Below are 26,566 nucleotides of genomic sequence, written 5' to 3' on the forward strand. Positions count from 1 at the left end.
ACAACCCTGAAGACGCCCCCACCTGTTGGTCTTCCAGATGTGCAGCGTTTCCTCGTCCACGTTGTCGTGGCGCAGCGCCTGCTCGTCCAGGAAGTCGAAGAAGTACTTGACGGCGGGCGGCACGGCGACGCTGGAGCACAGCACGCTGCGGAAGAAGTCGTCCACAAACTGCTGCAGCGTGCCCTGACAACGCACGCGACAATCGTATCGTAACGTCGATGCTAATTTTTTGCATTATCCGTTAGCGTGAAGCTAGCGGGCCTCTCTTATTCCACGGTGAGGTCGGGCGTTCGAAATATCAAGAAGGATGTGAGGCGCGTACCTTGACGGAGAGCAGGCGCGTTAGGTAGATCTCGGTGATGGCTTTGGTCATGGACTTGTCCTTCACGCTGCCTCGCTTGGACTTGACCTCGTCCAGCTCGTCGGCCGCTCGCACCAGATGGAAGGTGTTGTCGTCCTCCAGCAGGGCGTTTCCTGACGGCGCCATGGCATCGTCTACCGCAATCCGAACGTACTGTACATATGCGCGCGTGCGTGCCAGCGTGTGTACTTACGCTCTTCGCAGCTGTCTTGGTGCTGGTGGAAGGCCTGCGCGTGCAAAACTTTGGACAGAACCAGCGTGGCGTTGTCCCGGACCTACAGGACCGCAGAGAGTCGTCACGTGCCGGTCACGTGCTTGTCATGACATCATCAAAAAGCTGCTCACGTTGTAATGAGCCAAAGTATTGAGTCTCTTCCAGCGTCCTTCCTTCTGCGAAGTCAGGTCAAGGTCGGACAGAATCTGACCCGTGGAGCCGGGGCGCCACTCTGCACCGATCGCGACCGTCGGTCAAAAACACATCGATCTGTGCGCACGTGTGTTTGCTGTTACCTAGCGCCACGCTTTCCACTTTTGGTCTCTGTGAGTACGGAAGATTCCTGTAGACTTGATCAATGATTTTCTCTTTGACCTGCGCGGTGGAAGAATCGAAAGAAGTCAATCAATGAAACAAAAGCGACAACTCAAATCAAGTCTAATCTATAAATCCGTCACCTGAGAAATGGTGTCACAGTTGAGCACCTTAACAGGCGTCACATCTGGGCCTTCCCCGTGCACCAAAACCTGCAGGGTCTGATGCAAAAAAACAACAACAACAAAAAATGCTCCTGATATGTGATTTTTATCCTTCTTTAATGGATTTATTTATTTGCGCAATACCACAATACGATCAAACAACCATAAAGGAAAAAAAAACTTCCTAAAGTCTATAAAACCAAGGTTTTGAACTACCGCAACATCTATGCTAGCCCGTCTATGGCATTTCACACTATGTTAGCATTAAGCTTTTGCAAACCTTTGCTATTATGTGGTTTGCTTGAGCATTTTGGTGTTTCACGATACAAGAACGAATTCTCTTTGGTTTTGTGCGTCAGCTTGACAGTGGCAAATAAATGTGTGTGTGTTTTGAGGACCGACCAGTACGGAATACTCCACGTCGTCTCCCAGCAGCCCCGTGTCGTTCAGCGTGTATTTGGCCTTCTTCGCCTTGGCGTCCACCGGTCCTTTCTCCACCTGATGCTTCAGCGCTTTGAAGAGCTTGTACAGCGGCTCGCCGGCGCTGTCCTGCAACACCGACGCCGAACACCATGAAACGACGTCTCGGCTGCCGGCAACAAAAGTGAGTCGACCCCCGAGTGAATGTCACATGCGCCACAGATGCTCAATAGGGTTTCGGTCTGACGATTGACACGATGTCACCGCCAGATTGGGACGCGATTGTGATGACATCGCGACAGTCGCAATGACCTATGACCTTCAGGGAGGGAAAATGGCTGAATGGGCCCAATTGGACTGTTTGAAATGATATCAATGACACTTATTTTTGTCCTGTTTTAAAATATAATAATAATAAGTAATCTTAAAAATATCTAATGTCCACTCAGCTTTATTTATAGAGCACACAAACAATTGCAGCTGTAACAACAGATTTAATATGGAATATTTTGGATGTCTTGAACAGTAGGAGTACTTGCTTTGCATTGTGGAGACGACCGGAACACTGAATTTCCCATGTGGATGAATAAAGTATCGATTCATTTGGACATTTTCTCTTAGGGGTGCACTCACTTTTGTTGCCAGCAGTTTCGACATCGATGTCTTTGTGTTGACTTATACAAGCTGCACACTTGACATTGTAGCAAAGTGTCATTGACAATATTGACAAAAATTGAAGGGTTGTGCTCACTTTTGTTGTTTACTGTATGTGCTAAGGTGCTAACACGAAGTGCATGCGTGTGTGTGTGTGTGCACGCGCTTCACCCTGAGGAACTGGTAGAGGCAGACGGACATCCAGTTACACAGCATCCTCTCCACCACCGTCTCCGACCTTCAGGACCGACAAGCAAAACATTTGGAGGTTTTTGTTGCATTGTTTGGGCAAAACGATAAAATGACAACCAATCAGAACGCGTGTGCGGTCTCGGGTGCGGCGGGCGCTCGCTGACCTCCTGAGCATGAGCTTGGGGTTCTTGTTGTGCACGTGCTCGTCCATGAGCTCCAGGAGCAGCGTCCGCGTGATGTCGGTGTAGTAGACCAGCTTGCCGTGCAGCGCCACCGTCAGGAGGGAGGCGAAATCGCCGCGCGCGCGCGCGTTGAAGTCGGGTCGGCTCTCCAGCGTGTGGATGAACTGCGACGATACGGACGAAAGAGAACCACCTCAATCCCGCCGTCCTTTTGACATCACAGCAGAGCTTAGGGGCTTTAAATGTGGTGTAAGAGTTTCAAACAAGGGTAAGGGTTTGAAATGAAGCTTTTAAACCCGGGTTAAGGTTTGAAAATAACTTGGCCTACGCCTAACCCCGGCTTAGAACCCCAACGGAGGCTAAAAGCCTCATTTCCGAGCCTCCCCTCGTTTCCGAAGCTCGGTTCGCGAGCGGGAGCGCGTCCTCACGTTGATGAGGAAGGGCTTGCTGTTGAGCAGGTTGGAGAACTGGTTGAGGGCCTGAGCCACGATGGCCCTGCGGGACTCCGGGATGCGCAGGCGGCCCGTCGCCACCGGGGCGGCGCCGGCGCCGTCCTCGGAGGGCAGGAACAGGTTGCGCTCCGTGTACGTCTTGTAGTCCAGGAAGGGGATGCGGGCCTCGCTCGGCTCGCTGGTGTGGTCCTCCATCTCGATCATCAGGTCTGAACCCGACGGAAGATGAAAGAAAGGAAGGAAAGCAGAAAAGTAGATTGAAGCAAAGACGCGAAGGACGACGGGTGCCGCTCATGCGCTAAATGTGAAGTCGTGGAACGTAACGTCAAGTACGGCGTGTGAAGCTGACCCGTGAACTCCTTCTTGCATCGATCCCTGACGCTCTCCTCCAGGTTCTCCAGCTGATGTTTCACCTTCTCGTACTCGCGTTCGGCCTGCCGACTCTTCCTCCTGCGGCCCGCCGCGGAGACAACTTTGAGCGTTTGTTCCGTATCCTCGAGAGCCGGCTTACGGTTCAGGTACTAGTACGCTCTCTGTCCTCGCTAGTAAGACAATTCCTGACTATTACTAGAACAATCCGCAACATGCGGAAGCTCGGTTGTCAATGAGCGGGCAGATTTTCCCCGCTAGTCACGTGTGCTCGTCCTTTTTGAGCGCATCAGTTTGTGGACCTCAAGCTGCCTATGAAATCATTGCTTTCGGCGGCGCTTCTCACCTGTAGCAGTAGACTGACGCGGCGATGAAGAGCAGCATGGGCACGATGACGGCGGGGATGACGACGGCCAGCGGGATGTCGTCCTTCCACACGTAGTAGACGGAGCCCACCGCCCACTCGCCGTGGCCGAACTTCACCTGGACGACCGCGCCGCGTCAAACGCTACGCGCAGAACCGGGCGAACGTGCGCGCGCGGGTGTGCGTGTTTACCACCAACTTCAGCGGGTCGTTGGCGGCGTCTCGGCGTTGGCGTCGGGATCCGGCTCGGGGCCGAGACGACGGCGCGTCCAGGATCAACTTGTCATCCTGAACATATCCACAAGGGGGCGACTTCACATATTTCGATGACATACACTTTTTTGTCATTACACACGTCACGACGACAAGACAGAAAATACAAGTAAAGTATATACTCCACAGTGTGGTGTAAATATACGTCGTCTACTATTTCGACAGACGTGCAGACGACGCACGAGTGTCATCACGAAAAGTTGCATTTATGGATGACGCTGTCGATAAAGTCTTTCAAAAGAGGACGGCGACCCGCACGGCTTGCGACTGGCGACGTGGAACTTTACCCGCCACTCCAAAACTCCCAAAGACAGGTTCGCTCATTGAACAGTTTAGCTAGCTGGTCACGCGTGGAAGTTTCCTCGACCGCTTTTGGGACCATTCAACATAAAAAGGAGGCGATTGTGAATGTTTTAGTACAGCTAAGTAACGTGACTACCGCGGGACTGTGTGGGGCAGGTTTGTACATCGGACGAAAAGACACGAAGAAGACCGTTGCGACGAATCGACAGCAATGTAATTTGTTTTTCAGTCGGAATACAATATATGCCTGCGACTATTGTTTTTGAATATTCCTGATTTATGGGTTTTTAACCGCCACAACATTGATGCAAATTTTGTGAGCTGGTCTACTGCAAGTCACATTACGTGTTCGCCATAAGGTAGCGGACCTTTGTGTGTTTGGTTAAACATTCGTTTTACAGTAAACTTCAAATGGGAAGTATTTCTATTTCCAAGGAGACGTCCGAGCGCGCTCTTACCTGAAGTATGGTGACGTTACACGAAGCGTCCCCGACAAACGCCCGCGCCTCTCCGGCCGTCATGGCCTTGGCGAAGCCTCGACCCTGCGGCCGAAGAGAAGAGCGTCAACGACGGGGAGTCCGTTTTTTTCTTCTCTTTATATGCCACCGTTCATAAACAAGGCGAACCATAGTGCGGGTCGTTATGAAACCATATACATCATTGTGTTTTATATACACAACAAAAATGATGGCTAACTAGTTTTCAAATCAGAAATTAAAAAAAAAAAAAGTTTCTCAACTATTGTTCAAGTTGCTGTAAAAAGGGCTTTGGTCACAAAAAACAAAATGTTTGCAATATCTCAACGTTTATGATTTATGACATATTACAATGTGAAATTTTGGTCCAGATTTTGGCAAGAATCACGGAAGGTGACGCAAATGATTTGCTTCGGTGGCCCCCGCGGGGGCTGCGAGTTTGACACGCCTGCTATTTGGTTTTCTGATATCTACTTAACACTCTTTTCATTGGGGACAAGTTGCATTTGCTCTCATATCAAATTATTCATTGGCGTCTTTTGTGTTGTCGTTGACTTGTTCGACTGAAGTTTGAGTATCTGCTGTATCAACGAATCATGTGAAACGACTGTATATCAATACACTATGTGGTGCACTAAGATATTATTAATACGCGGACCCCAGGAAGATGAGCAAAGTTTTACGGCACGAGCTAACGGCGACGTCGGCAGCGGTCGTTGCTTGAGAGACTCATTGATATTTTCACAAAATACTTTGCCAACAACACCAAATATTGTCAATATCCGAAGTCATTTCGTGTATGATCGCCGGCGCTTGTTGAAGTTGCCATCATCCGGTGATTTTTGAGTTCGTAACTACGACGGTTGTCGCCGAGCTAACTAAGCTAGTTCGCTTTAACCAACAAACCGGTCTTCCGGGTCACGCTGAGAGCGAGCGCATCATGAGATTTACTGCAAACTTCACAGAAAACAAGAATAATAATAATAGCGAATGACAAGCTAGGCTCTGCTCACGTATGTTAGGAAACGTCGCTCTCCGATCGCGCCTTCAGCACGGCGGTCAGCGTTCTCGTCTCCTAACGCAAGACGCAGCGGCGGCGCGGGATCGATCCCCGGCGCCGTGTGACCGAGTGTCACCGGTCACACCTGATTGGCCGACTGTCGTATCCCCACACCCCCGACGCAGAGTACTGTGTCGTTTAGACAAAGCAGAATTACGTGCACACGTTTGGCCGATGCCGTCGTCACGCCGATTTCAAAGCGATCCCGCGGGCCGGACGAAATTGCCGCGCGGGCCGGGAGCTCGACGAGTGTGCTCGAAAGGGATCGTTTGTTCGGTAGTCGACTAAGAATTCCGAGTAGGCGAGAGTGAGGCGGCGCTCACGGTGACGATGATGACGCTGATGACGCCGGTCTCGGTGATGACGGTTTTGGAGAGCTCGTTGAAGGTGGGGTCCGGGTGGTAGGTGAAGGTCTTGAGCTCCTGCGTCATGTTGTCCAGCAGCAGGACGGTGCGCAGCGAGCGGCTGTCGCTCCAGACCACCGCCGGCGACAGGAACTCCACCACGCTGTCGTTCTTGCTCACCGATTCCTGCACAAACTGGAAACGAACGCGTACGAACCGACGTCGTGTCACACTTTGAGGGGATGGACGGAAGATGGGCGGCGCGCAGGTGGATGAAATAAACGTATGGACGGACGAAGGCCGCCCACCTCCACGGACGTGCTGTCTTGCGAGAAGTCATCCAAGGCGGGCACCACCCTCAAGCTGGCCCTCTGGATCAGGTCGAAGCCGTTTCCCGTCACCGCAATCCGTCGCCCGCCGCTGAACACGAACGACGACAACAAAGAGGTCAGCGGCGACGCACGGCGTCGAGCGTTTTCCGACGTGGCCCAGGCGTACCACACGAAGCTGGACTTGGGGGCGTAGCCGCTGATCTTGGGGTTCTCGGCGTACTGGAAGGCGGCCGTCACCTCCTTGCTGGTGTCCTGCCCGTAGTTGACCTTCACCGGCAGCACGTCCGACGGAACCTTCTGTCCGGTGTACTTTCCCGTCTTACACGTGATCCGCTCGCCGAACGAAAGGCTGAACAAGCGCACAAAAACGGGTCTTCGCTAAAGTACAACTTGAAGTGCATCCATTTGTTTCTCGTCAACTTTTGCGTGCAATACACGGCGGGTGGCTTACACTTGACACGGAACTCCGCCCACTGACACGGTGACATCATCTTTGGTGGCCGTGTCCAGTGCCTGCCCGTCGATGGTGATGACGGTCCCGCCGGCGGCCGGACCTTTGCCGGGCTGCACGGCGTTCGGTTTGGGGTCCTGGACAAAATCCAAACTGAATTTTTGGTTTTTCTTCCCCCTCCCGTTCTCACGTGTCACTTCATCTTTTGTTCGAAACTGGATGGTTGCACCTTGAGCTAAAAAATATCCAATTTTTGTTTTTTTTGTTTTTTAATGAATAGTCTTGAATTATAAAATGGGTCAAGATTAAAAAAAAATATATATATATATATATATATATATATTTATTTAATAATTCCCATTTGTATGTTACTAATAACCATTTATTGAATACAATGAATAAATGTAGAATTGTTTGACTATTTCTTTAGTTACAATAATGGGACAAATGAATAAAAATGAATTTTAATTTCAGGGGAAAAAAAGCTAAAATGATGCTGGAAATTTTAGAGTAATCTTGATGTTAAATATATAAAATAACATTTTTATTCAATGAATTAAACAATTGCCATTTATGAAATCATTTTATTTTTTTTTATTTACAACTGCATAAATGAATGAAAATTATTAAAATAAAAATGAAGAAATACAATAATTTGTTTATAAAATAAATTTAAAAAATGGTGAAATTTTTAAGTCAAACTGCTTATTTTATATTTTAATGCGATTATTTTCAATAATGAGACATGAAGCCCTGCGATTGGCTGGCGACCGGTCCAGTGTGTACCCGGCCTCCCGCCCGAAGATAGCTGGGACGGGCGACCCGCGTGAGGAGAAGCGGAAAAGAAAATTCATGAAAAATAAAGAAATTTATTTTTTAGAATGTTGGGGGGAAAAAATAGAAGCAGCAAATATTACAGGACTCTTGATGATGTAAATGAGGATTTATCTTAATAATAATGCATGCAAATTAAATATTTGATGATCTACAATAAATCATCAGGCGAATGACTTTAGTTGCGCATTTATGATTCTTTGCTTTTGACAGCTCGCTGCTGCTGCTTTGTTAGTAAAAGAAATGAAACGTAAATGCGCAAATTGGCATTCAGCCCCGCGGTGACGTTTCGTCAGTCGTTTCGTCAGCAGCGCTTTGCTTCAATTAGGCGCAAAAGCCCGCTCGAGCACTTTGACCTGAATTCGGATGACCCTTTGCACTTTGGCACGACGACATCCTTCCACTTACGCGATAGGTGAAGACCACCTGAGACCTCCCCGTCCGCTCTCCTTCCACTTCCACCTCCACCACGCCGTCGCTCGACTCCACCGGGAGGTCGGAAGGCGGCCGCTTGGCCGGCCCGATCTCGCACACCACGCTGACGGACAAAAAAAAAGCCCACATAAAACAACTTGTACTTTTGCTACAATGCCTTCAAAGATGTACGGAGAGCAGTGGCGTGAATGAATCTAGCTGGATGATAGATACAGTAAATGCATATACCGTGGATAGATGTGGGAACAGAAATGTCGTCATAGCCACATCACCGGTTATAAGGGTGTGCGCACTTGCGCAACCACATTATCTCAGTCTTTTGTTTTGTTTTTTTACAATTCAGTTGTACAGCTTATCGGTCCGATTGAGGGTGAAAATTCTTTTAGTTCTATCCCCAAAAGCTGGCATTTGACAGGAGTGTGTGGACTTTTTCGATCTGCGTCACCTGGTGGAGACGGAGTATTTGTGCGGCAGGTGTCGACACGCGACGCCGGCCACGCTGATCCTCTTGATGTCGTCCTTCTTGACGCCCATGTCGGAACCTTTGATAGTCACCGAGATGTTGCCGTTCAGCGGCCCGAAGCGAGGAATGATCTGAACGGCCGCAAGTTCCACAACCGTCCGCACGTGTTAGTCTGCGGCTCGACCGGCGTGCTCGCCGCCAGTAAGATGTGGAAGAAATGCTCCAACGGCAAGGAAACCCCGTTAAAAAGACAAGACGGGGCGTCTTACGTCGGTAATTTGCGGCCGGGGGCACGAGGCGGGCGCCGGCGCCGGGCACAGTCGTCGGTAGACGCACGCCTGCGGGGCGGAGCACCACACGCACTCGTACTTGGCGTCGGCGTGTTTGCACAAGCTGCAGTCGTCTCTGCCCACCGAGCAGTTGTACAAAACCACTGCAACAAATTAGCAGCAGTACATTCGAATGTTATTATTATTATTATTATTAATAAACAGCCACATGTATGTCAAAGGTGGATGCAAAACATCAAAACTACTATTTTGTTGGGGAATGGAAATGAAATGATTTCATGAGATCCATGAAGACAAAACAAAAATGAATATATCCGTCCATAGTTAATGATAACAATAATGAAACAATTCATTCTCATGAACGTTATTTATACTTCATTTAATGATAAGTTAAGACAATACAATCAATGCAAAAATGTCATTGCATGTGTGATTTTGCTGATATTTTCGTATTTTATGGCATACGGTCCATGCTCGGTCCCGTCCTGCACTACGAACCCGTGAGCGTGCTGTCAATCTTGCGCTCGGTGTCGCGTTCGATGACGTGGAAGGAGACGTTCACTTCCTGCTGCTTGTCGTACGAAAACTGCACACACGCACGCAAAAAACAATCTTAAAAACAATGCATCACTGAGATTTGGGGAAAGAAACTCAAGTGAGGAAAACAACTGAGTGGGAACGCCTTTAGCGGTTTTAACCCACAGGGGGGCGCTGTCACGCTACCATTTACTTTTCATGTAAAAAATAAATAAATAAATAAATAATAAAAACTATGCAGAATAAGAATGCAAATTATTTTCACGCTGGAAGAAATGTCAATATAGAGGGTGTGTTGACTTTCATTTAAACGTGAATGTCAACCGAGCGAAATTGACGGAGGTTCAAATCAAAGCTGAGGAACTTCGGGAGCAGTTTGTTTGTTACCTTGTAGCCTCGGAACTTAAAGTCGGAGCCGCGCTCCTGCGTCACCTCCTCCTCGGTCCGCTTCATCAGCTCTGTGCCCATCACGAACCGGCGACCCTGAACGCAACGCCACGCATCGATTAGCGCAGTTTTTAACCCATGACAGAAATTCACTCCATAAGGACTTTCAATCACATCCGTTATTGTCATGAGTATGAAATATCCAAGCGTTTCAAACAAAAAAAAAAAAAAAACCCCAGCATGGCGGCGGCCCCAAATCGTGCGCAAGCTCGTTGCGGGTGACTGAATCCCGTCCTCACCGAGTAGATGTCGAGATTTCTGCCCTGGAAGCTGATGGGAACCTCGAAGCCCGCGGGGATCAGCAGCGGCTGCGGAGACCCGAACTGAGGACAGCGCTCCGGCTTGGACAGACACGAGCACAACGTTCCGTCAACGTCCGCCACGCGTTCACACGTTAACGGCAAGTACTCTAGTACGTCGGTCGTATTGCGTGTATTACGAGCGCGAGTGTTTATGGCGAAATAATAAGGACGCGAGGTTGAACCTGTTGCGGTTTGATGACGTGACTCCCGTCCACGGCGGCGTCCGTGTCGCTGCATCGGTGCTCGCGAGCGTTCCACTGGCAGCCCCACTCGCTGGTCACGCACGAAATACACCTGGCGTACGCACACACAAAACGCACAACGAGACTGTTCATTCGCAAAACACAATTCAGCATGAACCTCAAATGCACAACTGGCTCGTCTCCAACATGAAGCGACCGAGTACGCTTGTATGCCTTTCTGTGACTCTTCCGGTCTTTGCTTTCCACGCCGTCGGCAACAGAGAGACTGGAGCAGTCACAGAAAGGCACAGATGTGGATGTATTTTTGTGAGTTTTGCGAGCGTGCGTCTTACGGTGTGTTGGGATTCTTCCTGACTGTCGCGGCACAGTTGTAGAAGTGATATTCTCCCGACGTCACCACGATTCTGTCGTTCACCACAACTTTCACCGCCACCGACACGTAGTCTGGACACGTGCGCGCGCGCGCACACACACACACACACACACACACACACACACACACACTTATGTATCGTATCAACCAACTGATGTTTTTCCAGCCGGTAGATTCCCTTAGCTCAATCCGAACAAACTGTGCAAAACAAAACGAAAAACCCCAAAACCTTTAAGCGAGAGATATTTGCAAAACGGTACAGCAACACATCGATGAGATACATTTCTATCCGCTGCGAAGAGCGACAGATTTGACTGCAGCTTACCGAGGCGCTGCAAACGTGTCAGGATGCAGTGGATCCCCGCATATTCGCGATTCGGCATCCGTGGATTCACTCATCCGTGGATTTGTTTCCAATTTCTTTTCTGTTTTTTCGATTTTCTTTTGTCTTTTTTGTGGGGAACCGACCCCGGAATCACTTATTGGCGGCTTATCCCCGCTTCTTCTAGAATATTTTGGGTTTCCCCCTCAAACCGATTTGAATGGGACGTGAATTATCCGCATATTTTGGCTATTCACACTCCAGCCCAGTCCACCGTACAGCTGCATGTTTGTATTATACTGCCCCAGGTGGCCAAGGCACGCACTCCAGAAGGAGCGGCACAATATCCATTGATGCAGCCATCCATCCGTTTTCTGTGCCGCGGGCGTGCCGGCGTCTATCCCAGCTATCTTCGGGCGAGAGGCGGGGTACACCCTGAACTGGTCGCCAGCCAATCCCAGGGCGCATAAAAACAAACAACCATTCACACTCGCATTACAATATCCGTTGAATTGAATTGAAAATTGTTTAATCGACTTGATTGTCATTACTCTATGTTTTTCTATAGCGCAATAGTATGGAGTGTTATTTTTCCTATGAAAAAGACAAAATGCTTCTGTTGTTGTATTTTTGGGAGGCCGGAACATTTCGTCCGCCTTCGGACGACTTGAGCAGATCGCTTCCGATTCTAAGGCTAAGTCGCGCACTCCGTTCGGGCCGCCGGCTTCACCTCGCCGCTCGGGAGTGGCCGGGATCTCGGCGGGGTCCGGCAAGGAGCAGGTGACGACGGCCGGGCTGCCCGCCGCCACGGCGCGGCTGGGCGAGTCGTCGAACAGGCAGTGCAGCCGGTCCGACTGCCTGAGTCTGGGCAGCGCCGGAATGCTGATGTCCACCTGGAAGACGCAAAGTCAGAAGGTTGGTTTTTTTTTTTTCTTCGAAATCTGGTTTTCGCCGAACACGGCGTACCTGCTGCGTCTTGTGGCAGCTGAGGTTGGGCGGCTCGAAGGCCTGGATCTCCACGCACTGCTGGTTGGGGGACCACAGCCACGTGTTCTCCTCCGTCCACCTGCTGCACTCCTGCTTCCTGGCGCACCTGCCACCAAAGCAGCAAGTTCAACCCTCACGCATTCTTCCGGGGGACCTCGTTTCGTGACATTTGCGTGAACACATCTGAAATGCTTAAAATAAGAGACTTGACGGCCATATAATGGAACACGTTACCTTCCCTCCAGCACACACCAGCCACAGTAGGGATCCTTGAGGGCCATGCAGGACGGGCAGTCCTTCTTCAGGTGGCACGACTGCACCGGAACCTTGGTGATCTGCACGAAGATGCTCGGGATAACGCGCGCCGTTTTTTTTTTTATTATTATCGAGAGTCCTGTCATATTTGGTGCTTTATTTGAGCTGTTTTTATTTTGGTTTTCATTTTATTGAAGTAAATTAAATATAATAACATATTAAACATGAAATACCTTTTATTAAAGGAACATTTGTGTTCATTCTTTTTTTTAAATTAAAAATTGGTGAATTAAAGGATGCGTATTTACGAATTTCATGTGGATTTCTATCATGAAATAATTGATTTATTGTATATAAGAATAAAAAGTGTGTATTTTACATCTCACACTTTTTAAATGAAATAATTGGTCAGTTAATTATAAGTGAATTAATTGTAACTAAATGCAGATGAATTATTTTATTGATTTTTATTCGGCGCATTCATTTAGTGTTTTTTTTCCCCGAAAATGTATTGAGTGAAAATCTTCATCAATTTTTTATGGAGTTATTTAATTCGATATTTGTAATTCATTGGAAAAATATATTTGTAAAAATAAAAACATATTTATTTTTTAATAATACTTCACTTAATTATAATTGAATTACATGGAATTTAAAACAATATCTTTAAAAGAACTATTTCGTATTTGTTTTAAAAAGCCCAGGAAATTGGCCAGGTTCTGCGTTTGTGTGTTGCCACACGCGTCCTCTGCGAGCGCTTTCCAACTCATTCACTTGTGTATCAATGACACGTGCTTCACCTGAGCGACAGGACAAATTCGAGGCTGACAGATGAGGACGGGAACAAATCAATGAGCGCCTCCCGCGCGCTAACGCAGACGAACGTTGGTTGTCGTCTTCGCAAACGATCAAGAGGAAATCAAAAGCGCCGTCGCGCACATGATAAATGGATGCACCTTCTTCTCGCTGGTGATGTACAAGTGCTGCAGCTGAGCATCCAGCAGCAAATCCTTGTTGACTTTGTCGCCCGTCGCCGCGCCCGACGCCCGGCCGTAAACCTCCGGGTGGGCTGACAGATGCAACTTGAGCACCTAGAAACCAAACAAGCCCAAACACTTCCTTGATTTCCACTTTATTTGCTCCATCAATGAATAATCACATTTCACTGAATTGGTTGGGAAATTCTGAATGATTGACTACAAATAATCTATCTTCATCTATCTGTGGCAGCGACGGATATCGACAACTCCACTACATCAGTGATTCTCAAACTGTGGCATGCGTACTCCAAGGGGGCTCCCTCGAGTGGTACGTGGGGGGGGGGAAAATTATTATTATTATGATTTTTTTAAATCCCTGAATTAAATGTTCATACGCTGCGCGTTAGCGCCCGAACGCGCGGCGTACCTCTCCACCGGCGGTGCCCAGGAAGCCCACGGCGTGCCCCATCTCCACGGCCACGGCCACGGCAGTCATGACTCCCTGGCGGACCAGGGAGGGCTCGGCCACCAGAGCCGCGTCGGCTTTGCTGGCCAGCGGCGACGGCAGGAACTCGGCGCCGCACTTGTACTTCAGCACCATGTTGTGCTGAGGTCGGGACAAAGAGAAGGCGTGACATGGCGTCAGAGTGCAAAAGCGTCAACTTTCCATGGGAATTTGGAGGACAAAATGTGAATAAACCAGGAACCAACTAAATTGAAGACTGGCTCTTCATCGGGTTGCAAAGGGGCGGGACATTTCTGTGAAGGCTTACCTGATTTGTGCTGCTGCACAGCCCGCCCGACTTGGTGGAGTACGGCGAGTAGACGGCCGGCTTGTCGTCGATGAGGCCGGCGTCGCTGTAGCAGGCGCCGATGATCTCCAGCAGCCTCGTGTTTATGGCGCGTAGAGGGTACATACCTGGCAAACGGAAGGGGGGGGGGGTTCCACTTAAGTCGACAATTTTACAACTTGAACTTGCTTGGCGAAAGCTTATGAAAGACTCGACTTCAACTTGGTATTCATAAAAGAAGACCTACACATAGGCCGAGGTGATCGGGTCTTCGTCAGAGATGAAGGTGACAAAGAGAACCTTGTCAGAAGCCAGGACAGGTCCATACTGGCCCGATCTGGTCAGATTCTGAGCCAAAACCTCGCCTGGCGTTGTGACGTAGGCGGCCTGCAAGGGGAGAATGACGAACAACAGAGTCCTTCAAATAACAGTCAGTCGGTCAGCATTAAAAAAAAAAAATGGTTATTGGTTGGGCAAACTTTTGTGCTCAAAGGCCACGTTTCATTTTGAAATTGGACCAGGTCATTCCTATAGGAGATTGAAAAAGTCACTTGAAAGTGTACGTAAAAAAGTTCATTCAAAATTTGACAATTCTCATTTTTAATTGTATGAGTGTACAATTCATTTAATTATACTTAGTTTACCCAAAAGTTTACTTGTATTTATATCATTTTATGACAGTAAACTGAGTATTTGCGGTTTGGCTTAAGAATGGAACCTTGAGGGGCACCAGAAATTTATGAAAAAGTTATATCAGACATTGAAATGAGTTTTATTGTTACCTGAACTTTATTGAACTTGTTTGTGGCGCTGCAATTGAGCTGAAGCTCGGTGTACGAGTAGTAGCTCTGGTCGTCCTCGCACATCCGCGCGATGAAGGTGAAGTTTTTGGTGTCCTGCAAGCCGAGGGTACGCGAGAACAGGAAGTAGACGAAGGGGCCGTCCTTGAAGGCGAAGCGAAAGTCGTGCAGGTAGCGCAGCACAAAGGGGTTGGCCTGCACGGCCGAGGCATCAATGATGTTCTCGAAGATGTTCCACTCGCCATAGTCCCGCAGGATGCGGGTGGAGATGAGCTTGGTGCTGTCGTGGCTGCCATAGCCTTTAGCGACCTAGCATGGATGTGGCTAGTTAGCTATAGGCATTAAGAAATGCTTCACAACATTTCACTTTTAGAGACTTTTTTTGGGGGAGAATTTTGAGGCTGCATATGAATTCAAGCAATACTTTCTGGATGCTCAGGAAATGAATGAATGGAATTGCTCCTCACCAGGAAGACGGTGAAGTTGTCTCTCTCCTTGGTGAAGTAGGACATGACGCCCACCACCGAGACACTCTCCTCGGTGCTCACCACGTACGACTTCTCGCCCTTGTTGTCAATGAAGTAGGTCACGTGCTCCACGTTGCTGAGGTTCCTGAGCGAGCAGATGCCCCTGAAGATGCTCCCGCACACCACCAGCCTGTCCTCGGCGCCATGCACCAGGAGAAGTTTATTGTGGTTGTCCGTCTCAGTTGCATCCTCGCAGGTATCCGTGATGGGTGGCGTGCACTGCCGGTTGTCCCGCCGGGGCCCCGTCTCCACACGGGCTTCTGTGGCCAGGTCGGACGACAGCTGGTAGAGGGCGTTGACGGCACCCACGTACAGCCGCCCCGTGCGGGGGTCTTGGACCACGTTATTAATGAGCGTGTTTGAGGGGAATTCAGGGTTTTTAGCCCACGAAGCGCAGAGGAACGTGGTTCCCACGGTGACCAGGAACAGCCACGGCCAACAGCGCTCCATTACAACCGCTGAAAGACAAGAAAACATTTCAAAAGAATTCTTTCAGACATTCAAACTTCATACAGACACTTGGCAAAGGCAAAACCAGTTCAATAAAGTTCATCTGAACCGCAAAATTGATTTAGCTTATTCATGAAGGTGTCCCTCAAGGTTCTTTCTTAAAGCGACTTCCATTCTGACTGGAATATCACCGTTTTCATGCCTTTACTATATAGTCAAGACTCTGCTGCCCACTGAAACCTTTTTAGATGTGTTCATTAAAAATGAGTTTGCAATACAGGTCTACTCCGCCACACAGGGAGAGTGAAAGAGAGCGACAGTTTGCGAGAGGGTGAGAGATGACGAGAGAAAATGCGCGAATATGTCATGACGACAGAAAACGTCAAAGTAACGACTTACGAAGAAGATACAACCAATAGCTGTGTGCTGTTAACTTGTTGATGAAGTCGGGGAGTGCCTAGATTTAGACATGCATTGAAGCTTTTCAAGAGGTTGTGCGCAGTAATTCTTCTACACACTGAGACTAATGAGTCAGAAGGACTAATCTCTGTGATATGGAGACAATTCATTCTACAAATGCTGGAAAATGCCTGCGGTGCATTTGGAGACATGGCGCGATTAAATGGCACAATCATCACAGCTTGTCAGCTTGTCCTCCAAACAAAGTCGGTGAAAGACAAAACAAGTTTTCGTGGAGGACCAACAGAAAACAGCAGCGGTGAAGGTCGAAAGGACAGAGCCCCAGATGTACCATGGGAAAACTTTTTCATTCTAGTCACAATACACAATAAACACACACAGTAAACAACCAGTTTACAAAGGTGAGCGATGTTCAACAGGACGACTGTGGAATGCAATAAACGAGCCGCCGATATGCACGGAATCTGCTCCCATTGGTGGAGTTGAATTATAGCAGCCGCCTGTGGCTGTTAAACATGTACATCATCATCATCATCATCATCATCATCATCATGCTGCAATTATGCAAAACACACCGGCCACTTCATTAGGTACACAATCTCAGGAGAGCTAATGTTGCATTTTTGTATGATTTTTTTGATGTCTCCACCCCACAGTAACTTGGAACTGACTTGAAACTTGGAAATGAACACGCGAGACCCACTCGTGACTTGCACATACCGTACGTTACGTACTTCCGCCTCTGGCATTTATTCAGCATCATGGGAAAACTACACGGGCGCAATCATAACCGGCATGAAGTGTGAAATGAATACCTCACAGTGGCGCACAGAAAACACAATGGTACCACGGGGTAACGACTTTGCTGGGCACAAAGAGGCGAACCAGCCACGGAGACAAAGAGGGGACACAGGCGGCCCGACACTAACGACACTTAAACCCCCCCGCCAGCCCACCCCTTGCTGACACAGAACCAAAACAACATCCCCTAGTACAGTGTTTCCCAAACTTTGAGGTAAGAGTTTACATTACAAAAATCCCATGCCCCCCCCCCCCCCCGCCCCCACAAACAAATGCTCGTAAAACCTTTTTAGCCTCAAGAGGAAAACCCAAAAAAATGTGAGCAACATGACTCAGCAAAGACCCGATCTCGTATTTCTGCTTCTATATCGACTTTTAAACATTTCGCTGATTAGTTACATGAACAAAACATTGATGTGCTGACTTGATGAGATAGCGCAAAGTCATGATTGCATCTTTTCATATGGACAATGGGATTATAAATCACCCACTCAGATTAGCCGAAAAGTTTATCTGAGGTTTTTGGGCCATTGTGGTCCACGCTCAGCAGCCACTGGAGAAAGTCCACCGAGGGCGCTTTGTTCTCGTCTGGCACGGAAAGTTGCTCAGCGTGTGCGTGTAGCGGATCAGTGTGTGCTTAAGGTGGAGCAGTTATTAGAGGGGCCTGTTCATTACAAAGGAGCTGCTGTCGGGTCTGATAGTACGAGAGAAGAAGGCCAACGCCGAAAACGCAGTCACAGTCAGTGAGCGTGTGTGACTCAGTGTGTGAGAGACTGAGGATTTTAGATTTACGGTCCTCTCCTCGTCTTCACCGCCTGCTCACCTTTCCTCTCACTTTTTTCCCCTCCCATTAATTCCCACGTCGTACCTCGCCTTCCCCTCGTCAGCCTGGAGATGGAATTCAAGATAAGCGGGTGGAAAGATAGCAAGGAGGGATTGAGCAGGGCGTATGCGGGTGACTCTAGACCACACGTCTCAAACTCCTCCGCGTCATTTTATTTCTTTGTCCTTTGACGTCTGTTGAAATGTACCCATCAATACGCTAATAACCAAACGCAGGGGGCAACTATGTCATACGACGGAGCGATTTTTAGGGTTTTCACACAGAATATCCGAGGCAAGGCACAAGAAGTGTAACTGGCTGCGTGCCTAGTACGTAAACAAATACACAGTGTAGCTCAGCTTCTGACTAGCGCTTTGATGACAAATTCAATTTAAAAAAAAATAAATAAAACTTAAGCAGCATCTCCCGGGCTCTTCAGATGGAGCTAAAGCTATAAAAAAATGAACATTTTCAGTGTTTTTATTGCATACAGTGGACTGTTCCAAATTTGCGGTTTGGCATTTGCAAATTCACCGATTTGGGAGGAAGCTATCCCCCACCTACAGTATTTTTTATTTTATTTTCATCCGATCCCTCGCTTATTCACGTTTTTCTCTTTTGTTTTTTTCATGGCAATTATAAGTGAGCATAAATTATTTACAAATTTCCGCTATTCGCATTCAGGCTCGGTCCCTTGCCCCTGCAGATAGCCAGCAGCAGATAGCCACTGTATAAAATAATAATTCACACTGTTCATGCAGTTAATGCTATTATTGTCTACATCTTTTCTACAGACCAAACTGTTGACTTAAAACTCAGTCAAGTACCAAACCGTGAATCTAAAACCAAGGTACGAATCAAATCAGCCTAAAACCGAGATGCACACCAAACAGTCAACTTAAAACCAAGGTATGTACCAACCATGAACCTAAAACCAGGGTATGCACCAAACTGTCAATTTAAAACCAGATGGTTTAATATGATGTTGGTCTACCTTTTGCAGCTATAACAGCTTCAACTCTTGTGGGAAGGCTTTCCACAAAGTTAGGAGTGAGTGTATGGCAATTTTTGCCCATTATTACAGGAACATATTTGTGAGGTCACACATTGATGGAAGAGAAGGCCTGGGCCACTGTCTCCTCGAAATCAACCCCAAGGTGTTCTATCAGGTTGAGGGCAGGACTCTGTGCAGGCCAGTCAAGCTCATCCACACCAAACTCTCTCATCCATGTCTTTATGCACTGGTGCACAGACATGTTGGAACAGGAAGGGGTAATCCCTAAACTGTCTAAAAAAAAATTGTCTGACTGTCCAAAATCTCTTGGTATGCTGAAGAATTCAGAGTTCCTTTCGCTGGAGCTCAGGGGCTAATATTTTGGACATTTTCAACTTTGTGGCAACAGTTTGGAGATGGCCCCTTCCTGTTCCAACATGGCTGCATTAGTGCACAAATAAAGGTTCATAAAAGACACGGATTAGAGAGTTTGATGTGGGTGAACTTGACTGGCCAGCACAATCCTGACCTCAACCCTACAGAAGACTTTAGGATGAATTAGAGCGGAGACTGAGAATCAGGCTTTCTCGTCCAACATCAGTGTGTAACCTCACAAAAGCAAATCTGAAAAAAAAAAAAGTCGTCATAAATTCCCATAATCACACTCCTAAACCTTGTGGAAAGCCTTCCCAGAAGAGTTGAATCGCTTATAACTACAGTGGGTGGACCGACGTCATATTAAAACCTATGGATTAAGAATGGGATGTCACTCAAATTCATATCTGAGTCAAGGCAGGTGAGTGAATACTTTTGGCAATTTAGTCTACGAACTAAAACCATGAGCTTACAACCAAGTTACATTTCAACCTTTGCCTTAAAGCCTTAGCACACCATGAACCTAAAACCAAGTTACGTCATAAAACATGAACCTCAAACCAAGTTGTATCAAAGGTTGAAACTAAAACCAAGGTACAACCAAAACCGTGCATTGGAATTTTGAGCGTACCATTCGACTGCTCGTGATGATCCATTTGTATGGTTTCACTCCTCTGCATGAAGTCTCATAGGGCCTCAACAAAATGGTTTAGGAATGCGCCTGGGATGGACAGCGGTGCGGAATGAGCGGAAGCCAACTTCCTGTGTAGATGGCCTCAACAACTTCCCGAGGGAGCCTCCTCGGAAGGTCGTGACCTCGATAAGGGAGGCCGGGGGGTGTCTGTTGTTGCCTCAAACAACACTTCGCAAGACTTTCACCCGCCTGAACAAGGGACTCCTCGCACATTTCTGAGAGTTAAATCACTAAAGATGTTTTTCAAAACACATGCAGCCACTTATGTTTTGCACAGCCACTTGTGTGTGAACACGCTTCCAAGGCTTTCAAGGGCAACAGGTGGCGCTATAACCCCAAACTGGAAACACATTCAAGACACAACAACAACAACGAGAATGCAGGAAATCCTTTGCCAAGAAATCCTTGTTGAAGTCGAAGTTTTTGAGTTGAGAAATTTAGCTACAAATATCCGATCCACTAACCTTATTTCGTGTGTTTCTTAGAAATCACTTCTTGCTCTTACGTCTTGTAAGTCCTGAGCTTTTTCTGCCAACTCGGCAAAACTCCAACGTGACACTCGAACGCTTTTACTCACAAAATTCTTCAAAGTTTTCCTTTGGTGCTGACCTCATTTTGCAGCCAGTCCAGCCCGTGCGTGTGCGTGTGTGTGTGTGTGTGTGTGTTCAGGCGTTTCAGTCTGGGCGACATACGGCTTCCTAATGACCAATTTACATAATTAACACAGTGAGGCATGGCAGGCTGCCGGTGGGCGCACACACAAACACACACACACACACACACACACACACACACACACACTTGGCATTATTCCGAGTCCGCTTTGAAGCAGACACTACGGCGTCCTGCTGCGAATTGGTGATAGGTTACAATCTCACACACACACACACACACACAAACCAGTAAAACTTGCTTCAACCAGGTAAGGACTTGACTTGCTTGAAACCGAGTGAGGACTCCATTTAACTTGCTTGATTTTCTCCACAGTAAGTCAACTTAAAACGCGACGGTTCAAAACTTGAGCCTTCCACCTCGGTCAAGGTTTGACCTTTGCCATTTTCATCGCTCTTTGTTCCTCCTTCATTGCCCTTCAACACCATGACCACGTTCTAACAGGAAACATACAAGATTGAATTCCTCTCCGACTCGTCGAACTTAAGATGTTTGAGGTGAACATTCGTCCCAATTAAAAGGAGAAAATGTTGCGACGGACAAAAACAAAAGTAGCCGGCGAGAGGAATTTAATTCCGAGCGAAGACCAGGAATGATTGAAGAGATGAAAACGATCCAGCAGATTAAAGCCGCGGCCTGCGAAGGCGAGCCGGGGAAGCTTTTTCAAAACCACTTTGATTATCTGACTCCAGCTGCAAGATAGTGTTTGATCCATAAATCTATATTATGTCAATAAACAAGCTCAGTCAACGTGCATGCTTTTATCTTGCAATCCCCGCTGAGCCGCCACGCCAAGGCTTCCATCTGTCAGATTTTCGACTGGATTAAATCACGCACGGAAGGTCAAGCGTTTGACGATTAGCCTGAAGCGGCTAATTAACCGCCCGTCAATCAAACACGAGAGCCGACGTAACCGTGAATTCATCACAGTGTGTATTCAGCACTTCTTCATATTTTGTTTCATTCCAAAATCTATTTTCCTGAGAATTTTACACACACCACCTTTTCATATTTTGTTTTATGCCAACATCTGTTTCTCCTGAGAATTTTACACACAACGCCCTATAACAACAAATTACTTTGGAGAGATTTTTGGAAATTCATTTATATAAAAAAAAAAAAAAATAATGTTTTTTCAATAGACTCCAGACTTTTTTGACTTCATGTTTGCTTTTGCTCCAACGTGCATTATAAGGTCCTCATATAGACTAGGGGTTGAAACGATGAATCGACTCGTCGGCATCACCTTTTAAAGCTTGAAGTCGACTAACCGTTACTCACATGAAATGCCCGGCCAACAAGACTGTGCAAATTGCACAGTCTTCATTCGTCTGTGCGGGTCTAAGACTACGAAAATCAGCTGATGGGGGATTAGTATAGCGGTTAGCATCAGCTTTGACTATTCCGATCGCCGCGAGTCTGAAAATGTTCCTATCAGTGTGATGAGGAATGAGAGAAGCGGTGGGAAGCAAAGCGACATCTTTGTTGCCAAAATGTCTTGTCCAATACTGCACGGGCAACAACTGTGGAATAACGAAAACTTTATCATAAAATGCCAAAACCTTACAAAATAAAACGAAAGAAAACGGACTGTGGCGGCGAAAAAAGTTGGGGACCACTTTAACTGTACTGCAAAAAATGGTGTCATCGATCAGTCGACTTTGACCCGATTTTCATCACATTATCGTCGGCAACAAAACATTCGTGCCTTTCCAAATCATTTCCAATCAACTGAAATGATCAACGGTGAACTTCATCCATTTTGGAGTAAAGCAGCGACAAAAGGACATCAACGTAATTGATACCAGTAAACACCAATTATTGAGCCAGTGGATCATTTTTCGCAACGAGCATTAGCATGTGAGCTAACTGCTTCCTGGCAGGAACCAGACAGCAGCTGCTTTTAGGTTGAGCATATTTTCCTTGGCACTAAATGCTAACTTGAGGTAGCAAACGATTGTTTTGGCCTTAACTTCAGGTTCTCACAAGCTCAGCCAGTTTGTTGAAAACATTGCCTTTTGTTTTATTTTTTGCATAACTGCAGACATGAATATGAGGAACAGAGGACACTGAGAAGTCGATCAAAACAAGGCCATTGATAAGTTTTCATGACGCGTTTATGAAGCGTTTTTTTCATGAAGCGTTTTTTTGACGCTTTATAATGACCGTAAGATTTATGCTAATCCTCGTTAGCCCATGTATGGCGTTTTGCATTATATTTTCACGGTTAAGCCAGCAGCCTTTTCGTTATTGTACGGTTTGGTTGAACATTTTGGCTTCAACATTTTGGCTTTTTTTTCTATATTTAAATTTTCTATACATTTATCCTTGCAATTTGTTTTGTGTGTGTGTTCAAGTATGTTTGCAGTTTAATTTTTTTTTTTTTTTTTAAAGCATGTGGGAGGGGTAAAAGTATCGCGGGTGCGTCTCGATCCCGCAATGAATCTTAGATGGTACTTTTTGCAGCGCAGGAAGTGCAACTTTAAAAACGCAAATGCCGATTTATCCCAATGTCAACAGATTGGCCGGCTCGGCTCACTTTGTTTCTGTGCTGGCGACAAAGACCAAAATGTCAGATGTTCCGGTGAACTAAACGAGTCACAGCCCAACGCGTCCGTCCGTGGCCGCCAAACAGTCGGCGGGAGCGCTGGCACCGTTGTCGACGCTGTCGAAAGACACCGTGTGCTTGACGACAGCTGGCGGGCCACGAAAGCCTTCGTCAGCCGCGCCGCCGTCCTCGCTGTCTTCCACTGGCTCACTTCATCCATTCTTCCTTTCTTGCTTTCCAGTTTCGTTCGTCCATTTTGACCTTCCGGAGTGCAGCGATTCCCCACAGGAAATGAGCCAGTTTCACTTAATGACCCAAAAATGATGATTTAGTTATGACAAATTTATCTATCTAGCTTAGCAGCATACAGTGACGGGCAAAGCAATTAAATGCTCTTCCACTAGGTGACAGAAGTTACAGCTACCTGGTGTTATTTTGTTTTTACGAAGAATTTGTTTAAAATGAACTACAACCCCAATTCCAATGAAGTTGGGACGTTGTGTTAAACGTGAATAAAAACAGAATACAATGATTTTCAAATCATGTTCAACCTATATTGAATTGAATACACTACAAAGCCAAGATATTTAATGTTCAAACTGATAAACGTGATTGTTTTTAGCAAATAATCATGAACTTGGAATTTTATGGCTGCAGCACCTTCCAAAAAAGCTGGGACAGGGTCATGTTTACCACTGTGTTACATCACCTTTTCTTTTAACAACATTGAATAAACATTTAGGAACGGAGGACACTCATTGTTGAAGCTTTGTAGGTGGAATTCTTTCCCATTCTTGCTCGATGTACAGCTTCAGCTGTTCAACAGTCCGGGGTCTCCGTTGTCATATTTTAGGCTTCATAATGCGCCACACATTTTCAATGGGAGCCAGGTCTGGACTGCAGGCAGGCCAGTCTAGTACCCGCACTCTTTTACTACGAAGCCACGCTGTTGTAACACGTGCAGAATGTGGTTTGGCATTGTCTTGCTGAAATAGGCAGGGGCGTCCATGAAAAAGATGTCGCTTGGATGGCAGCATATGTACGCACCTTTCAGCATTAATGGTGCCTTCACAGATGTGTTAGTTACCCATGCCATTGGCACTAACACAGCCCCATACCATCACAGATCCTGGCTTTTGAACTTTGTGTCCATCACAGTCCGGATGGTTCTTTTCTTCTTTGGCCCGGAGGACACGACGTCCACAATTTCCAAAAACTATTTGAAATGCGGACTCGTCGGACCACAGAACACTTTTCCACTTTGCATCGGTCCATCTTAGATCAGCTCGGGCCCAGAGAAGCCGGCGGCGTTTCTGGGTGTTGTTGATCAGTGGCTTTTCCTTTGCATACTCGAGTTTCAAGTTGCACTTACGGATGTAGCGCAGAACTGTATTTACTACCATTGGTTTTCTGAAGTGTTCCTGAGCCCATGCGGTGATATCCTTTACACATTGATGTTGGTTTTTGATGCAGTGCCGCTTGAGGGATCGAAGGTCACGGGCATTCAATGTTGGTTTCCGGCCTTTCAGTTAAGAATAGAATTAAAAATGCGAATTTTTAAATTTTATAATTTTTCAAATTTTGTGTGCGTCATGTCTCATGTTTATTCGTGCTCAATTTTTCCATTTACCCGACGGGAAGTCCATGTGTAAGCCCCCCCGCGTATCTCGCCGTTTGCGTTCAGCGCGTCTGACAAGCGACACGGCGGCCCGCAGGAGGAAGAGTCTTGTGGGAACATTTTGGAAATGACACAAGCACACAAATGCACATTAGGCGGCGCGGACACGCTTTAATGCGAGCTGGCAGCCGGCGGCGGGACACACGCAGATCACAGCAGTGAGTCAGTGGGATGAGACAAGCATTAAAAACACACACACACACACACACACACACACACACACACAAAAACGCTTTTGCAGTTTTGCTGAGAGCGCACTATCAACTTCTGAGTTGCTGAGTGACACACATTGGAGGCATGAGCTTGTGTATATTGAAAAATGGGATTTTTGGTCATCAAAAAACAAACTTTCGGGATATATTTAAGTTATGAAGTCAATCAAGTTTGAATTGGAATTTCTAACACTGATTTTTTTTTTTTTTTTGACCATCAAAATCAAGCCTTGCGAGATTGTGAAAAACCATAAATAATTGACATCAGGCAACAAAAGCATCTTAATTGCCTATAGATGCCACAACATGGCGCCAAATCAATATTTTTGTCTGAATGCAGTTCCACAACTCATGTCAACATAGTTCATTGACACCAAGATGGTGGCAAAGCACTATTTTTGTCCAAAGGAAATTCCTCAACTGACTTCAACATAGATAGCTGCTTGACATCAAGATTGCGCCAGAGTATGACTTTTGTCAAAACAGTGAACAGGATTCACATCTGTGCCATCCAAGTTTGAATTTTGGAGTGGAACTAATATAATAGTCCGGTTTAATAATATAATAGTCCGGTTTGACAAATTCGACATATGAAAAGATCAACATCTAAAAAAGTTGGACCAGTACAAATTTTTTGAAATAAAGCCCATGAAATCAACACATTCCTGCTTTTTAGCCTAAATATTTTGAGTTTTATCCACTTAAAATCGATCAAGGCATTTTACCGCGCTGTGTACATTTTAAAGACTCCAAGTATGAAATAATCATCGAAACTTATCATATGCCGCGTATCATGACAATACGGGGCCACTACTGGTTCTGACAGGGACAAATGACACTGACATTTTGGTTCTGAATTCAAATTGAAATTCTTATGGCACAGATATGCTTCCATGGAACCTGATGTTGTGCAGCACATCTTGAGAGTCCATATCATTGGTAAGGACTTGATATTTAAGGAGTTTCTGCGAGGGCACGAAAAAAAATGGCCCCAAGCCTTCAGTTAACCCTTTCACCCCTTCGACCTGACACACACACACACACACACACACACACACACAGAGCGCAGAGTTCGCCAAAATAAACAGCCAATGGCATTCGTGGGAACCTTCTGAGCGGGAAAGTGAAAAGTGATCCGAGCAAGACGTGACAGGCAGAAAAGAGAGAAAGTCAAAGAAATTTGAAAAAAGGAGTTACGGGGGAAGAATAGCTGACCATTTATGGGCACATGTGGGAGAGTTATTGCAAATAAATCCCGCTCACCTGCTCACTTTTGGGCTTGGATGATTTCTGGTGACATGAAGCAATTCGCCCTCCTGAGACACAAAAGTATGAAAAACTGAAATTACTAACTAGCTCTTCTCAAGAAAAAAAGTAGTACTTTTACAACAACAACAACAAATTCTAAAGCTGTGGTTCTCAAACTT

General features: G+C 46.7%; 1 protein-coding gene across 1 annotated transcript in view; it reads right to left on the reverse strand.

Moving 5' to 3' along the window:
- Window positions 1–26,566, reverse strand: part of LOC133397008 (plexin-B2-like) — a 37,775-nt gene that overhangs the window by 2,293 nt on the left and 8,916 nt on the right. Inside the window, exons 2-38 of the mRNA XM_061667376.1 lie at window positions 26,403–26,455; window positions 15,413–15,930; window positions 14,928–15,254; window positions 14,393–14,532; window positions 14,322–14,323; window positions 14,128–14,273; window positions 13,782–13,961; window positions 13,331–13,465; window positions 12,354–12,454; window positions 12,099–12,225; window positions 11,863–12,025; window positions 10,770–10,881; window positions 10,417–10,528; window positions 10,172–10,273; window positions 9,873–9,968; window positions 9,447–9,534; window positions 8,928–9,091; window positions 8,641–8,789; window positions 8,169–8,298; window positions 6,927–7,063; window positions 6,642–6,824; window positions 6,452–6,563; window positions 6,123–6,338; window positions 4,722–4,805; window positions 3,880–3,975; window positions 3,670–3,806; window positions 3,304–3,404; window positions 2,931–3,163; window positions 2,485–2,666; window positions 2,300–2,366; window positions 1,457–1,603; window positions 1,034–1,111; window positions 872–950; window positions 707–807; window positions 555–636; window positions 323–474; window positions 23–183 (exon numbers count right to left, since the gene is read on the reverse strand). Of these exons, the coding sequence (XP_061523360.1) occupies window positions 23–183; window positions 323–474; window positions 555–636; window positions 707–807; window positions 872–950; window positions 1,034–1,111; window positions 1,457–1,603; window positions 2,300–2,366; window positions 2,485–2,666; window positions 2,931–3,163; window positions 3,304–3,404; window positions 3,670–3,806; window positions 3,880–3,975; window positions 4,722–4,805; window positions 6,123–6,338; window positions 6,452–6,563; window positions 6,642–6,824; window positions 6,927–7,063; window positions 8,169–8,298; window positions 8,641–8,789; window positions 8,928–9,091; window positions 9,447–9,534; window positions 9,873–9,968; window positions 10,172–10,273; window positions 10,417–10,528; window positions 10,770–10,881; window positions 11,863–12,025; window positions 12,099–12,225; window positions 12,354–12,454; window positions 13,331–13,465; window positions 13,782–13,961; window positions 14,128–14,273; window positions 14,322–14,323; window positions 14,393–14,532; window positions 14,928–15,254; window positions 15,413–15,922 (5,132 nt within the window). The 5' untranslated portion in view covers window positions 15,923–15,930; window positions 26,403–26,455. The remainder of the gene's footprint in view (window positions 1–22; window positions 184–322; window positions 475–554; window positions 637–706; window positions 808–871; window positions 951–1,033; window positions 1,112–1,456; window positions 1,604–2,299; window positions 2,367–2,484; window positions 2,667–2,930; window positions 3,164–3,303; window positions 3,405–3,669; window positions 3,807–3,879; window positions 3,976–4,721; window positions 4,806–6,122; window positions 6,339–6,451; window positions 6,564–6,641; window positions 6,825–6,926; window positions 7,064–8,168; window positions 8,299–8,640; window positions 8,790–8,927; window positions 9,092–9,446; window positions 9,535–9,872; window positions 9,969–10,171; window positions 10,274–10,416; window positions 10,529–10,769; window positions 10,882–11,862; window positions 12,026–12,098; window positions 12,226–12,353; window positions 12,455–13,330; window positions 13,466–13,781; window positions 13,962–14,127; window positions 14,274–14,321; window positions 14,324–14,392; window positions 14,533–14,927; window positions 15,255–15,412; window positions 15,931–26,402; window positions 26,456–26,566) is intronic.

The sequence above is a fragment of the Phycodurus eques genome, chromosome 22 (assembly GCF_024500275.1).
Source record: "Phycodurus eques isolate BA_2022a chromosome 22, UOR_Pequ_1.1, whole genome shotgun sequence".
In the NCBI taxonomy this organism is placed as follows: domain Eukaryota; kingdom Metazoa; phylum Chordata; class Actinopteri; order Syngnathiformes; family Syngnathidae; genus Phycodurus; species Phycodurus eques.